This window comes from Lemur catta, chromosome 14 (assembly GCF_020740605.2).
Source record: "Lemur catta isolate mLemCat1 chromosome 14, mLemCat1.pri, whole genome shotgun sequence".
Taxonomy (NCBI): domain Eukaryota; kingdom Metazoa; phylum Chordata; class Mammalia; order Primates; family Lemuridae; genus Lemur; species Lemur catta.
This window is the reverse complement of record NC_059141.1, coordinates 51,489,686-51,506,006: the sequence shown is the minus strand read 5'-3', so window position 1 is coordinate 51,506,006 and position 16,321 is coordinate 51,489,686. Positions and strand designations below refer to the sequence as shown.

At 58.9% G+C, this 16,321-nt stretch overlaps 1 protein-coding gene across 1 annotated transcript in view; it reads left to right on the top strand.

The window, feature by feature from the left end:
- ZMIZ1 (zinc finger MIZ-type containing 1) overlaps positions 1-16,321 on the top strand; it is a 227,397-nt gene that overhangs the window by 190,204 nt on the left and 20,872 nt on the right. Inside the window, 5 exon segments of the mRNA XM_045569353.1 lie at positions 2,064-2,208; positions 11,860-11,974; positions 12,965-13,182; positions 14,169-14,367; positions 15,366-15,638. Coding sequence (XP_045425309.1) covers positions 2,064-2,208; positions 11,860-11,974; positions 12,965-13,182; positions 14,169-14,367; positions 15,366-15,638 — 950 coding nt within the window.

The following is a 16,321-nucleotide window of genomic DNA, read 5'->3' as shown; positions in this document are numbered from 1 at the left end:
ATTCCAGCCTCCCTGAATAGGCTGCCCACCCCCCACCCCCCCCCCCCCCGGCTCCAGCCGCGGCAGATGTGTGCTGGACGCCCGCTGTAGGGGCATTGCCAGTTTCTGGGCAGACACACGCCAGGGGAGGGTCTCTCCCCTCTTGTACCCTCCCCCCTTTGAGGGTGGTGGCAAGATGACCCCAGCAAGGGGCAGGATGCATCTTTTAAGACTGAGCCCTTCCACGGCCCCTCCTGGAGGGAGAAACAGGTGTCCTGTTAGGGATCACAGCCCCTGCTTGCCTCCTTGGTTGGGCATCTTGTGCACCACACAGGCCAAGCAAGTGTAGCCAGCGGCCTTGGCACAACCTCCCAGGGCTTTGGGATGACAGGGAACCTGGTCCAAGGTCTGGGCGGTTTGAAGTGGCAGCCCGCCCAGCCACTCCCGATCATGCGTTTGGTTGTCTTCCCGTAGTGCCAGCTGAACGCGGTAAAGGGGGTGACTCAGAAGGGGACTGAGGGGTTCTGTGTTGAATCGGAGGCTAGGAGGCCATGGCCACCTGGGGGTCTGCCTTCTGAAGGGTTTCGCCTCTGGCCCCATCTTCTTTCCAGCCTAGGGCTGCCCCACTGGGGTGTGTGGCTGGGGGCAGGAGCACTACCTCTGTCTCTGTCACCTCTGGCTGTGATTACTGTGAGCGAGTGACTTCGCCTGCCTGGGCCTCAGTCTGCTCTTCTGCAGAATGGGGATAACAGCAGCCGATGGGGGCAGATGAGAGGAAAGAATGTGGAAGCCTATTGTGCCGTGTCCAGATGGGAGGGCCCTTGAAAGGAGGCAGTGGGCTTTGCATGCAGCCAAGTGGCTGAGCCATTCTGGTTCAAAAGACCCCGGTCCACTCTGACCGGGTCAGCTACTTCCAGAACCCTCAGGTCAGCGTGGCTGAAGTCCTCGCAGCACGAATTGGGCATTGGCTAAAGTGTAGCCACCCTTTGTGCTTCTGCCTATTCCCATAGCCCAGGAGGACGGCAGGGCAAGAGGCATTACTCCTTTTTATCTCCAAGCAAACTGAGGCCCAGAGAGGGTGTCTGAGCTTCTTGAGTCACACAGCAACATGGTGACTGAGCCCAGCCTTCCCTACTCCACCTCAAACCTCGGTTGCATCACACACTTTGGAAAGACTGGCCAGCCCAGAGTCCAGGCCGAGACACGCTGACCTTGAGGGTGCTTTTGGCCCCTGGTGGCCACATGGGGACAGTGAGACATGAAAGAAATGGTACTTTTCCTAGTACCCAGTTCATTCAGCTTTCTAAGCCCAACTGTGGATGTTCTTCCACGTTCCCACATTTGGTGCTGCTGGAGGGCTCCTTCTTACCCCCCACCCCTCACAGCCCTCAGCTCTGGACGTCTTTTGTCCTCCAGGCATTTGCACAGAGCAGTGCAGGGAATATCCATGGGTGTGACATGAAGGTGTGTGCTATGCATGTGTGTTCAGCAGGGCAGTTTCAGGGTTGGAGTTTCAGGGAGTGCCCTGCAGACTCCCCTGGGATTGTCAGCAGGCCCCAGGAAGGCTATGGATCTCATTCAAACCTTGCAATTTTTGAGCCCACCCATGGGGAGACGCCACACAGTGCTGACTGTTCACAGTTTGAGAGAGAGAGAGCTTTGCCGAGGGGTCTCAGGTGGCAGGCGGCTCCTAGCCACGCCTGACTCAAGGTCTGTGTCAGACCCCCCTCGCCCCTGCAGTTTCCCCTTGGCACCGTCTCCGCCACCCCTTGCATCATCTGGAGTCTCTCTCCTTTGCTACCTCTGACCCGCACCTCTCAGCGTGGTAGCCGTTAAAATGGGCTCTCTTCTGATCTGCTCCTAGCAACAACGGGAGCTTTCACTCCTTCAGGGCTGTCGGTCCCATTTTACAGTAGAGAACACCGAGGCCTCCTGAGAAGGCTTAGTGAGTCTCCTTGTGCCACCCGAATCCGGGAGCAAAGCCAGTGTCGATAGCACCAAGTCCGGGGAGGGGAGGCTGGGGGCCCACGTGTGGCAGGGTGTGGCAGCCGGGGTGCCACTGACCATCCTGTCTCTCCTTGCAGCCCTGCTGTCCTCCTGGTGCGAGGAGCTTGGCCGCCTGCTGCTGCTTCGACATCAGAAGAGCCGCCAGAGCGACCCCCCCGGGAAACTCCCCATGCAGCCGCCCCTCAACTCCATGAGCTCCATGAAACCCCCTCTGTCGCACAGGTGAGCGGGGCTGGGCCGGGCTGAGGGTGGGAGCGTCTGCACAGCGGTGAGCATATTACATTTTCTAAGACGCGGTGTTTGAAATCCTCGTGCGTGAGCGCCGGTTCTCTCTCTCATCACTCAGAGGTTGAGAGCGCTGGGTTTACCCAGCCTTCCCGCCTTGTGGCTTCGGTGGGGGCTGTTTCTTCTTCAGGTTCTAGGCTTCTGCAGAAAGTTAGAAATCCTGAACTCACGGGCGTTCTCTCTTTTCTGAATAGGGTCTTGGGCAAACCCAGAAACATCGGGGGCTGAGAGGGTCTCGGGAAGGCCACGGGGCTGGTGGCCCCACCCTGAGATGGGGACGGAGCCAGCCCGGGCCGACCACACTGGAGCCCCATGAGGCTGGACTGGGCCCACCATAGGCCTGGAGTCTCCCGCGGGCGTGGGCAGAATGGGCGTGCTGCAGGCTGCCAGGCACCAAGGGATTGTGCCGCCCGCCCCTCGCCAGCCTCGGGAGGAGCTCGTGGTCAGGACTGGCAATTCCCCCAGTTAATTATCTCGCACGTCCCTCGCAGGGCTGGGGATGCTCTCTCCGAGCGCTCTGCAGGCTGACCCTGGAACAACAGGGCCTGTCACGCTGTCTGCTCTCGCTGTGTGTGTCCCCGCTAATGACCAGGAGGGGCATTTGCAGTCAGAGCTCAGCTCTCATTATCCAGCCCGACTGAGGGACCCGCAGCCCAGAGCACGCTGCAGGCAGACCTGGGTCACACCATCGAGGCACTGCCGAGAACTCGGGTGTCAGCCGCACTTTATAAATCGAATTAGAGGCTTGTTGACTCTCAGAGCCAGAAAGGACCTTAGCACTCATCACATCCAGTGCCCTACCTGTGCGGGATCGCCCCTGACATGTGGTTGCCCGCCTCAGTCGGAGGCACTTTGTTCCATAGCAAGCCCACCAGCACCCAGGGCGTTGCCTCTCTGGACCCCGGATCTGGCTGCTGACAGCTCCGAGCCTCTGTGCTGTGGCAGTGTTTCTCCGTGGGGCTGGGTTTTGCACAGGGTAATTTTTCATGGTGCAGGACTTTGTAGGGCATTTAGCGTCTCAGTCCCTGCCTGCTCGACTCTTCTGATGACTGCCCACTTCCCCTCGAGCATTGCAACGGCAAAAGCCCCCCCACACATTCGAGGGAGGCATCACTCTTGGTTAAGAACCACTGCTCTAGAGAGACAAAGCCTAGAAGACCTTCTCCTACCTTCCACCCCTTGTTCCTGGTTTGACTAAAAGCCACAGGTCAGCTCATCTGAACCCAGCCGCTGAGCAGAGGGCGTGGTTGAATATGACCTCAGCAGCATACTTTGCAGCTGCCCTTGTGAAACGTTAACGTATTAATTCTGGCTCAGCTGTCTGTCCCTCCAGAGTCATCCTGCGTCTCATCATCCCACGTCTGAGCTTCCCAGCTTTGTCTCCTCCGAGTATTTCAGTAAAGTTGCTGATACCGGGACAGAGCCCTGTAGCTCCCCACTAGAGACCTGCTTGATGGTGATCATTCAAGCCACAGAGCGCCACAGATTTGGTCCATGGCCAGCCCTTTGCTAGGTCTTCAAGGAGCTGAGCTAAGGCATGAGATTGTTCAGTCCTGGGGTTAAACAGAGCTGAGGAGTGCCTGTGCTTGGGAGCCGGCCGATCAGAGCAGGGTTAGGGTTAGTGGACAGGCAGGCTGGGCCTTGGGTTCCAAAGGAGAAAGACAGGCAGGGCTGACCATTGGGGGCTGCCCAGAGGATAAGGGACCTTGACCTTGAAGTACTGGGGCTAAGAGTGGGCAGGTGCATTCTATGAATTCAAACTGGCTTTCCAAGAAATGGTGGGGGCTGAAGAGCCACTGGCCAGCACCATCGTGGCTTCAGCTCCTGCAAGTGCAGCAGTGTGACAGAGAATGCAAAGCAGGTGGTCTGACAGCTTGAGGACCAGTCTGGCATTTTCTGTTTGGGCCTCAGGTGGCCTGTCAGAGAAAGGAGGCCGTGTGGGCCGGGAGACTTGCTGAGTGTTGATAGCTGACCTTGCTCAGTGGAACAGGGCGTCTGCGAGAGAGCGGTGAGGTGGTGGGCCTCCTGGGCAGTACCCTCGGCTCTCAGTGGCAGAACTGGAAGGGAAACTGGGCCCAGAGTGGGAATGTGACTTGCCCAAGAACACACAGCCAGTAGGGGCAGAACAGGTTAAACTGTGCCCCCCCTCTCTGCTGCCGGTCGACTGGTCCTTCAAGGTTGACGCGGTGTTATCTGGTCGTTAACCTGATTTGGAGGATTTTTCTGGAAGAGGGTCATCTACTGGCTGATGCACTCACCTGTTTCCTGTTTTCTAGTGAGGCAGTTGGATGTGAAAGTAGCGTCATCAGTTGAACAAGGCAGAGCTCAAGTCTCTTCCCCAAGCCCAGGGCTGTTCTGAGGACACATTGTAGTCGGGTGATTAAAAGTTGGCCAGTGTCTGCTTGTAACTTTTATGAATTTCCCAAGGGAGAAGTCCCTCATTTCCAGGGAAACTCCAAAGGGGTCTCTCACCTTGTAAGTCCCTAATGTAATTTCCCAAACGAGAAGGAAAGAAAATGGAAAAGAAAGTCAAGCACTTTCACAATTAGTTTTCCATCCATCATCCTCAACAATCTCAGTGAATGACTTGGAGGAAAGAAGCTCCGGTTGCCTTTTCACTGGGAAGACGCTGGGCCAAGGCGAGCTTGGGTACACCGGGGTGTTCAGGATTTGCTGCTCAGAGGTGTCCGGCTGGCTGAAGGCTCGGGGTCCTTGTTGAAGGCCCTGAGGACCAGAGAAGGGGAGAGGAGGAGGGAGCCGGGGAGCCCAGCAGCTTGAAGCCTGCCCCACCCCCAGAGACAGCCGGTGCCTGGAGGATCCCTGGTGACTGTGGTATTTCTGTAGCTCGGGTGTCATAGTCACGTCCACTGCAGGCTGCAGAGGTTTGGTGCCACAGCACGAGGCTGTGAGTCAGGGCCTGAGTTCCTCCACCCAGAGGCTGTGCCGCCAAGCAAGGCCCTTGACCTCTCTGAGCCTCGTGGTTCCCTGCCAATGGGGGATGTGGAATGTCAGGAAAGGGTCAGGCTGCTGTAGCCCCCGAGGCCATTTTTGAGGGTAAGGATGGTGAGGAGGAATATTAATTATCCAGTCTATGAAGGTCTTTAGACTCTGAGTCTCCCTGTTTTGTCCTCACCACTGGCCGCAAGTGGCACTGCCCTCTGTACTCACAGGTGGCCAGAGCGCTACGCAAGGGAGGGGAGGCCAGAGAGGCCCCAGGCCAGTGGCTGAGCAGTAGGACACCTTCCAAGTCCCTGCAGTGACCTAGAGTTGATGCCAGTGAAGTATCTTTGCCTTCTCTCCCAGATTTTTAATGAGTGGTTAAAAAAGCCATTTGTGATTAGCACATTGTCCATATGCAAATCAGTGTTGCAAAGGTAATTAAGGGCCTAATAAATCTTGTTTATGCTGTTAATTTGATTACAATCAAAGCCAGTAGAGCTGGGGAAGTCTCCAAGATCAGAGGTGCCATCCTTCCTCTTCCAGGTGTGGGATTTGCGGCCCCGAGAGGAGAGGCTCCTGGGTGGGAGAGACCCTTGTGTCCTCTGGGTGTAGCAGGTGGGCTGTAGGCCCTGGAGCCAGGGTGCCGGGCCTCGAGTTTCAGCTCTGCCATCCTCTCCCTGGGTAACTTTGGGCAGTTATTTCCCTTGTTGATGCCTCAGTTTCCTCATCTGCAGAAGGAGACTGGCAGCAATGGCAGGAGGTCCATGCTTGTCACCGAGCCTGGCACACTGGAAGTCCCTCTAACCAGTCATTATTCCCCAGCCCTCAGCTGGGTGCCGTCAGACTCTGGGTGCTCATTTGTGGTCAACGGACAGGGGGCCGATCGGAGCCCACCCCCAGTCTTCTCCTTTCCTTGGTCACGTCACATCGCACCATCTTCACAGCTGTCACTTCAGCTCTTTTTTGCATAGCTGTACCAGAGCTCGGTTTGTGGTAGGCCCTTCTTGCCCCCAGAAAATTTTTAAGATAAACAAGCAATGAAAGGGAGAATCGAAAGACTCGCACATCCCTGCTCCGTCAGTTCCAGATGGCCAAGACGCAAGGATCTTTTTCTTCTCTCCTTCCTATTGAAAAATTTTAACACCCTCTAATACGCAGTTCGCTGCACAGGTTCTCTCTAAGTTTCACCGCAGGGAGGGAGGAAGTAGGCCCCAGCCATTGTGATGATGGAGAATGCTGTTGATGGTTCCCCTAAATTAAAGAGGGTGGGAGCTTCGGCTGCTCACTGGCTTAGCGTTTCATTGGTGGTAACGCCACAGCCGTGCGCAGTGACAGGACCTGTGCGGCCGGATCAGGGAAATTAACTAGGATCTGACGATAGCCTTAATAGGAATTGGTATTTCCCGCAAATAAAGCGGCTGCTAGAAGTGCAAAAGAAGAAATAATGCAGCCCTGCCCCACTCTTCCTTCCATGAATGTCTGTGTAGATCTGCCCTGGGGGGTTGCCCAGGAGCCAGGAGTGATCCCTCCCTCACCCCAGGCCTTGCTCCTTTTCTCGAATTCAGCAAACCTCCATCAGTGCCCATGGAGCTGGTACAGGGACTTGTAAACAGTCCTCCGTGACAGTACTGTGAAGAGCTCTACAAAATATATGAAGAAAGTGCTGAGGGAATAGAGTAAGATGCCCTTGATTCTGCTTAGGAGACTCATAAAAGGGAGCATGCAGGCCGGGCTTTGAAGCATAGGTAAGAGTTCACTAGAGAAGGGAAAGCAGAAGAAAACTGAGGAAAGCCTCATAGGTTTGGAAAACATTCTTCTAGCTGACAGGCAGGAATGATAACGGCTCCTCCCATACTAGCATAGTTATAAAACTCCTCGGCACCTTCATCATGTCAAGTGTATGCGGTACTGACACCATGGGTGGGCTGCAGAATTGGAAAAAAAGGTACAAGCACAGTTGAACAGGATCCCTCTACCAGGCACTGTGCTAAACTGTACCTGTATTCTCATGTTTTATCCTAAAAGAGTGGTAGTCCCACTTTACAGATGAGAAAGTTGAGGCTGACTTCAAGTAACATGTCCAAGGTCACAGAAATTGTCAGTGGCAGAGCCAGGGTTTGGCCCCAAAGAGTCTAACTCCAGAGCCCACCCCCATAGGTCACGTCTCTCCTGCAAAGCTTCCCTCTGTCCTTTGAGTATTGGCCTCAAAAAGAAGTCCCCGGATCTTTGCCAACATACCAAGTCCAGGCTAAAGCAGACAGTTCAGTGTACAAAGTGTTTTTCCCGGGACGCTATTTCGATGTTCTCTGCCGCCAGCCTTTGAGGCCCAGCTTTACGTCCCCTCTATCTGTTCATGCTGGCGACTTCTCTGAGAGTCCCAGGAAGACATAGCCCCTCTCAGAACTCTCAGGGACTTCTACGTGGCCTTCGGAGCACCCGCTCCCTGCCATGGTCGCCATTTCCGTGCAGGGAGCACTGCCCTGCTGGATCCTCAGTTCCTGAGACTCACGCCTGATGTGGCCCGGTGACCTGGAGGCCTCGTCCTTGACGAGCTCTGCTACCGCTGTGAGCCCCGGCTCCTGAGAGAGGCATCTGTCGAGGCCGCCCAGCAGGGCTTCCATGAGTTCTTAGTTCACTAATTCCTTGTATCTGGAAGCCACTTGGTAAATCCTAACGATAACAACAGCAGCCAGCAGTTTCAGCGTGTCCCAGGTGTGCTGGACACTGTTCTTTGTGCCTTACACGTGTTAGGCCCTTACACTTAATCCTCACGACAGTGTTCCCGGGAGGAGCTATAATCATTCCCCAATTTACAGATGAGGCAGAGTGACAGTGGGTTCATCACTTCCCTCTTGTCTCTGTCTCCCTCGCTGGGCCTTGTGTCTGCGGTTACAGGCGACTGTCGGTCACCCCTCAGGCTCAGCAAATGGACCTGCTCATTCATTCCCGGCATCCCTCCGAGGATGAGCACAGAGAAGTGATCGTCTCCCCAGCACTTGCTTTTGTTTAGCAAAGGCTTCCTAAGCCCTGTAGATGTGTGAAGGCATCATGCCAGGCACGGGGAGCCCAGAAATTCAAGAGGATGGCTCCTGGTGCAGAAGAAGAAAGGCAGCGGACTGCCACTTGTGCCCGGGAACATGAGGAGCCAGTGGGGCACAGTCCGACATGCAAGGTCTTCCCAGAGGAGATGGCCGTGGGCTGAGGCTGGACAGGATGAATGGCCTTTTCCGGGTGGAACAGGGCTTCCCAGACAGAGAAGAGGTGCAGAGCTGGGTGCTCAGCAGCCGCCGTCTTGGGAAGTGCTTGGCAGGCTGAATGTCGGCTGCTGAGATCCAAGTGGCTTCTGGCCTTGGTGCCTCTGTGGGTGGAACAGGATTGTTGGGGCAGTTTGGGCTGGACGGGACCGTAGCCACGCCGGGTTAGAGGCGTACAGAGTGGGACAGAATTACTGAGACATGCCAGGCACCTCTGACTGGCAGAGGGTGTCTGCAGGTGACACTCTGCTTATCAGGGGAGAAGAAGGGGTCTCGGGGCACCTGCCAGGCCCTCCTTCTACCTCAGCCAGGCCTTGCGTCCCTGGGAGCAGCCGGGAGGCTGGCTTGTCCTTGACATCCGGCGGTGTCTGAGTCCAGGCAGAGGTGTGGTGTCGGCAGAGCAGCCACGGGGGGCCTGCGGGGGCGAAAGCCTTCGCTGTGACAGCGGGCGCTGTCTCCCCCAGCACGAGATGAGTCACAGCCGCGTCAGTGCGGCTGCCACTTCTGCTTCTGCAGCAGGTGCGTGTGCAGGCAGGCACGTCCTGAGCCCGCCCCTACATGCGGGCGCCTGTCTCTCCCCCGGTGTGTGCAGCAATATGCCAGCAGGGCCCTGTGTGCGTGTGCACATACGTGTCCCCCACATGCCCGTGTGCATCTTCGCTCTGGGGCAGTGAACCCTCCAGTCAGAAGGTGGGCTGCCCAGTTTGGGAACATTGGTTAAGTCTGCTTCTCACCGAGTTTGGGGTGGAGGGGGCAAAACAGGAAGGAGCCGGTTTCCGCCCACAAGGCCCACCCACGGAGCTGCAGGGCAGTTGGGAGCTTGTTTGTGGGCCTGTGCAGTGTCCCCAGTGAGCCAGGGCCTCCCGGCTGAGGTGGTAAGGCAGCAGCTGCCGGCTCCCAGGGGTGTCCCGGGGGGCAGGGTTTATTTCCTGAGCCTGGCCAGCCATGTTCTGAAAGGACAGGGACCCCTGTCTAATCTGACATTGCCCTGGAGAGTTGGTGGGAACTTTGGGGGCAGAAGCCCTGGGGAGAGAAGAGACTCGGGCCTGTGTTTTGTTCAGTTGCAGGGGGTCCTGTGTTTGTCCAGCATGGCTAGGACGTGGGTCTTGCAGGACAGCAGGTGTCCAGGGGTCTCCTCTTTGTTTTTTAAAGTGGTAGCCTGCCAGGCCTCCCTGCAAGACTCTGGTGTGCCAGCCGCAGGGCCAGGTGGTGCTCGGGGTCCCCAGCGACCTCCTGGGAGAGCAGGGGTGGCTGCAGCCCAGCCTCCCCGAGGAGCGGCTCACTGCCTACTTTCCCGTGCTGCTCTGCACTGCCCGCTCGCTCTGGGCTCCCGGTCCCCAGTCTGCCACCTCAGGAACGGAATCTGCCACTGTCCCCTTTGGCCCATGCGTCTGGGTCTCACCCCTTTCCACAGGCCACTGGCTCTCATCTTGTCCACGAGCTAAGTGCCCTGACTAGCTCCTCCTGTAATTCTAGTCCTGCTGCTTGCCCCAGAAGCCATGAGTCATCTCAAGTCTGTGTCCCGTTCCAGTTGAGAAAGCCTCTTTTTCCCCTCCCACTGGTTCAGTGTCATCACCCACTCAGGTTCTGTGACCTGCAGTTGGAAAACACTGAGCGTAGAGTGGGGAATCATTCTTCCACCCGTTTTACATATGAGGAGACGGGAGTGCAGAAACCTGCACCCGGGCCCTGAGCACAAAGCCTGTGCCGTCAGGGAGCTTCTGTGCTAGTGCGGACGGACAATAATCAAATAAATACGTAATTATGACGGTGGTGGAGTGCTGTGAAAAAAATTCCAAAGCCAGGATGTGGGGAAAAGGAAATGTGGGGTGGGGGTTGCTCCTTTTACCAGGATGGTGGTGCAGGCCCCTCAGACGACTTGCACAGGGGCAGGAAGGAAGCCAGGGCTGGTGGGCAGAGAGATCTCAGGGAGACGACATCCAGGTTCGGGGGAGAAATGTGAGCAGAGCCCATCCCACAAGACCAACACTGCCAAGGGCTCAGCCGAGCAAGGCGCAGGACACAGACTCGGCCGCCCTGGCTGCCCTCTGCCTGCTGGTCACACAGGACTGTGTCTCCTGCCTGGACATCCTCGCCTGTGGGCCGGGCTCTTTGCACCCACTCGCGTTCTTAGAGCTGCAGCAGCCCATTGGCTGGGGCACACGTTCTCCAGGTGTGAGCGAGATGAGAGCCTTTGTCTTCTGCTGTCTGCTGTGACGAAGGCACCAGCCAGCCAGATACACGAGGTGCCTTCCTCCAGGTCCCCTTCCCCCAGCACACACACCCATGGTCCCCGGCAGTGCTGCATTGCAGGCTTCGCCCCCAGTGGGATGCCCTGGTAGATGGAGGCAGTGCCACAGATGTGGGCGCTTTGCTTTTCTGCTCTCCCTGGGGTCTGCGTCCAGGATTTGGTCACCCTCGGTGAAGGGGTAGTGCAGGAGAGCCAGTGCAGGCTCTGGGGGGAGAAGCAGCCTCAGCCCTGCACTCCTGGGGGCTGGCATCCCGGCAGGGCTTCATACCGTGAGCCCGCCTGCCCCTCTCAAGCTCGTGCCCTTCTCCTCTCGCCAGGACCGCTGGCACCCAGTCCCCTGCACCACGGCAGTTAGTAGGGAGGCGTCACTGGACACCCGCTGCAGGCCAAGGGCAGTGTGTTGGGCCAAAGGTTAAGTCCTTGCTTCTGATGTGTGGGGGCTCCTCAGGGAGACGTCCCCAAGCAAGGTGGGAACTGCCTGGCCCAGTGAGGGGGTGGCGGAGGGGAGGCAGTGTTCAGGGGGCCACTCCGGGGGAGGACAGAGCCGAGGAAGGCAGGGTGGGGGTGACAGCGGCTAAACCGTTCTTACGTGGGAGTTTGGACTTTGCCTTGTGAGCACTGGAAGCCACTGAAGGTCTTTGATTGTGCTGAGTGTCTTAGGGGTTGGAGGGAGATTAGCTCGGTGGGGTTGTGCCCGAGAGAGCCGGGTGGGGTTGGCAAGGGAGGAAGAGTGATGCTGGGAAGACTACGTTCCAAAGGCACGTCGTTGGGGCTCAGTGGCCCACCACCACGGCGGGGCAGGAGGCGGGGAATCCCCTGCACATGGAGTCAGAGCCCGGGTGAAAGAGGAGGTTAGATCGAGCCTCGGGTCATGCCGCCTCCTCCTCCTTGCGTGGCCTATGGACTTTGGGCTGAGGTGAGACAGATAGCCGTGGAGGTGGCTCCCTGCAGTCATAGGGGAGAGAGAGGTGGTCACTTCTGCACAGCCTGTCACCATGCCAGACACAGGTGTTCTGCATCGGGCACCGCAACAGCCCAGGGGGTCCAGGCCTGGCTGGGAGCTGCAGTAGCCTGGTGGGGTGACGGACACGGCCCCGGCTGCCCACCAGCCCCTGAGCCTGTCCCCTCTGTCTCCCTCTGCAGTGATGGGTCGTTCCCCTATGACTCTGTCCCTTGGCAGCAGAACACCAACCAGCCTCCCGGCTCCCTCTCCGTGGTCACCACGGTTTGGGGAGTGACCAACACATCCCAGAGCCAGGTAAGAGCCTGTCTTGCCCCGGCCACAGCTCCTTCGAGGTGGGAGTGTCCCTTGACCCCTGAGGCCCTCGGGTTACCCAGCTGGGAAGACCAGCTTCCAGGACACACTCAGCTGCAGACATGTCTCCACCCCAGGAAGGGTCCACACCCACTTCAGGAGGGCAGCACTGAGCCTCTGTCCACTGTCCCCATCCTAGGGCCTTTCTTGGGGAATGGCGTTCATCAGACAGTCAGCAAGGGGTTCTTCCCTAGTTCATGTGGACTCTGGTTGGAAAAACAGGAAAACTTCCTGTGTGTTACTGGCCTCAGGGCTCCAAAGTCTGAGGTCTCTGACCCTGCCTTGCCTGGGTTAGATTTCAGCAAAATGTCGTGCCTTAATCCTATGACAGACCCCCAGCCAGCCACCTAGTCAAGCCTGCCCCCCTGCCATTCCTCCCTCTTTCCTCCAGTCCTCCTCTGGGGTCTCCCACCAGCCCAGCCTCTGCCAGCCTCGGCAGTGGCCACGCAGGGGCTCAGGGCTGGTTGCTGCCCTGGAGGGAACCGCTGGGCTTACCTGAGGTCCCAGGCCCCAGGGCCTCTTGGCCAGGACACTGCTGCCCTCCAGAGCGGCAAGTCGGGCTTCTCCTGGCCCTCATAGAGCAGCAGCCCAGGGCCTTGGGCGGCCTGACCCTCTGGCATCCAGGCCCCTGTGTAGGCTGGCAGGCTGAGTAGCCCGGTGCTTTCCCACCTGCCACCACACACAGGAGCAGCCTGTCCCTCCGTAGCCGAGGCTGCCCAGGCCCCAGGGGCACTTGAGCTGCCTTTGGGAACCTTGGTCCTGTGCCCTCACCTCCTTCCATCACAAGGAAGGTCCTCGATCCCGCCCCTGCCTGCTTCCCAGGCCTGCCCCTTCCAATCACCTGCACTCTAGACTGGCTAATGCCGCCCTCATTCTCCTCTCCATGCCCCCTGGGGTACCAGCTTAGGTGACAGCTACTCTCTTTGCCCACAGGTTCTCGGGAACCCTATGGCCAATGCCAACAACCCCATGAATCCAGGCGGCAACCCCATGGCGTCGGGCATGACCACCAGCAACCCCGGCCTCAACTCCCCACAGTTCGCTGGGCAGCAGCAGCAGTTCTCGGCCAAGGCCGGCCCCGCCCAGCCCTACATCCAGCAGAGCATGTACGGCCGGCCCAACTACCCCGGCAGCGGGGGCTTCGGAGCCAGGTGAGTGGGGCTGGCCCGGGTAGCAGCCTTCAGCCCTAGCCTTCTCCCTCCATCCAGGAGTAGGTAGGTCCCACTTAAATCCCAGCTCTGTGCTTCTTGGCCTGAGACTGTGGGCGAGCTCTGTCACTTGTCTTATCCTCGGTTGTCCCATGCATCGAAGGGGCACAGTCATCCCCAGCTCTTGGGGCTGGCCTGCAGGTGCTTCAGCAGCTGGGCCTGTTCTGACAGCTGTCAGGCCCACAGGCGTAGAAGGGAGATGTTCTCATCCCCCCAAATGACCCTTCTCTGCCTCGTGTCTTTAATAAATTGGAAGACGTTGGGAGCTGGACCGGGAGAGGCAAAGAGCGGCTGTAGGAGGGTCCGGTTGTCCAGCGACAGCTAAGCAGTCTGGGGAAATGGCTCTGCCTCGCTGACCCACCGGGGCAGAACTGTGCAGAGACACGGGAGTCCCTGGGCTCAGGAGGAAGAAGGGAGGGGCAGGGAATCCAGGAGGAGCTCTGGGAGGGGACCTGAGACGGGACTGACGCAGACAAGCAGAGGCGCCTACCCTCCTCTTGCCACCAGCCCTGTCCTAAACCCCCACTTCGGCCGTGCCCCTTCCCAGCCTTTGGGACTGACCACAGTGGGTTTCTGGCCTGGGATTGGCAGAGCAGTGCAGCCTGGTGGTTAAACACAGATGTCAAACAGAGTTCCACTGTCACTGCTGGAGGGCCTTGGGCAGGTGGCTGAGGCTTGGTGTCCTCCAGAGGAAGGGCTCACCGGGGCCCAAGAGCACGCAGTGAGGGGCAGCACCTCCCAGCGCACACTGAGGGCTCCAGGAGCACGGTGGCTTGGCAGTCACCAAGTGGCCCGAATGGCTGCCACCTCCAGCAGGCCCTGTCCCCTCTGGGCATAGCCCCGTCCTCTCCCGCCCAGCCCAAGGCTTGGGATGGGTTCATCTTCAGATACAGGCAGTGTCTAACTCTTCGGTCCTTCTCTCCCTGCAGTTACCCCGGGGGTCCTAATGCCCCTGCGGGCATGGGGATCCCTCCGCACACCAGGCCGCCTGCTGACTTCACTCAGCCGGCAGCCGCCGCCGCAGCAGCGGCAGTGGCAGCAGCAGCAGCCACGGCCACAGCCACCGCCACGGCCACCGTGGCAGCCTTGCAGGAGACGCAGAACAAGGATATAAACCAGTATGGACCGGTAAGGGTCCCCGCTCGCTAGTCCTGGTCCAGTGTGGCCCAGCCAGGCAGGCAGCCCCAGGAAACCAGAGCGGGGGGGTGTGTGCTTGTGGGGCCGTGTGTGCTGGGGGAGATGGTGGCGTCAGGGTGCATCTGGGTTTTCTTGGAAACACGAGGAGGAGTGTGTGTCAGAATATGGCTGCGTCAGTGTGGCTGGCTGTGGCAGGGGCTACTTGAGCACTCTTGTTTGTTCTGCATGGGTTGGTGGCTCGGGTGTGACTGCATAGGAGGAAGGGGGTCCCACGTTGCTCTCTGGGCCCCCTACTCACCCAAGAGTGGGATTGGTGTCTCAAAATTGCCTTGTGGCCAGTCTGTGTCCTGGGTGGCCTCAGGCCAGTACCCTCCTCATCACCCAACCTGTGGGCTCTGCCGGGGCCCCAGTGCTGCTCCCCTGCCCTCCAGAAGGTTGGGTGGGGGGTGAGGAGAGGGGAGCCCCCATAGGGCTGCAGGACAGGGACGTGGGGCTGGGGACTGCAGGGCAGTGGGCAGAAGTGGACGCTGGCTGAGTCTGACTTTGTGGGTGGAGGGTGTGTCTCCACTGGCCAGGACCAAGGGCGGGGCCGGGGCTTCCAGGAAAGGGGCGTCAGCCTCGCTCGGGCTCCTGCCTCCATCCTCATCCACCTGCACCCTCCCATGCCCCTCCCCGCCCCTGCACCCTGTTCCCTGTGCCCTGCCTGCCTCCCTGGAAATGCTGCTTGTGCACTGGAGTGACCCCACCCCCTACCCAGCCCGTGACACCCCCAGCTGCATCTTTCCTGTGCAGCCTGCAGAGGGCAGCAGGGAGCCCTGGAGGACAGGGCTCCCTTGGGGCCTGGCTGGGCACCTACCCCAGCTGCACAGGAAAGTGCCCCTCCCCCAGCCCCCTCCCCCACCACTCCCTCCCTGCACTTTCAATGCATGTGGCATTTTATTCTTTTTTTTTTTCTTCTTCTCCCGTTGAAGGTCTGTTCCTCTTTCCAGATGGGTCCCACCCAGGCGTATAACAGCCAATTCATGAACCAGCCCGGGCCACGGGGGCCTGCCTCCATGGCGGGCAGCATGAACCCCGCGAGCATGGCGGCTGGGATGACGCCCTCTGGGATGAGCGGCCCTCCCATGGGCATGAACCAGCCCCGGCCGCCCGGCATCAGCCCCTTTGGCACGCACGGGCAGCGGATGCCCCAGCAGACGTACCCGGGCCCCCGGCCCCAGTCCCTCCCCATTCAGAGCATAAAGAGGCCATACCCGGGAGAGGTGAGTGGGGCAGCGGGTGGGGGGTGGGGGGCCTGGGCTCGGACACACGGGGCTGTGGGCAGCGCCTCGGAAGCGGCGGGCTTGACCTCAGAACACCTGGACCAAGAGGCAGGACCTTAGGAGTCAGGTGCTCCTGGGTTTGAGACCTGGTTCTACCACTTTCCAACTGGAAGACCTTGAGCAAGTCATGCCACCTCCCCTAGTCTTAATTTTTTCATTTATAAATGGCAGTGCCACTCCAACCCACCTCCTCAGGCTGCTCGGGGACCTGAGTGGGAGGATGTCTGAGACGTGCTTCACCCTGGACCGGCCTGTGCAGCCATTCGGCAAGCAGCAGCTGCTCCAGCTGGTCCCCTGTCCTGCCTCAGACACTAACAGGGTGACTTTGGGTTTAGTTCCTCCCACCCACGTGAGGACTTCCCCACCCTCCCTCCAAGAGTGAGAGCTGAGACAAACCCTTGCCGGGCACAGAGGCGGGGCGTGTCGGGGACGGTCGGCGGGGGGACAGTGTGCTTCTGAGGGCTTGTCTCCATCTAAGGTCAGTCACTCTGTTGGGAGCAGCACCGCCTCTGGCTCAGCCAAGGTGCTGGGGAAGATTTAGGGAAGTAAAACCCACACCTCCTGCCTTCCGGGAACCGAGACCTTAGCAGGAAAGAAAAGGTCTGGGCGGAGACCCACAAAGG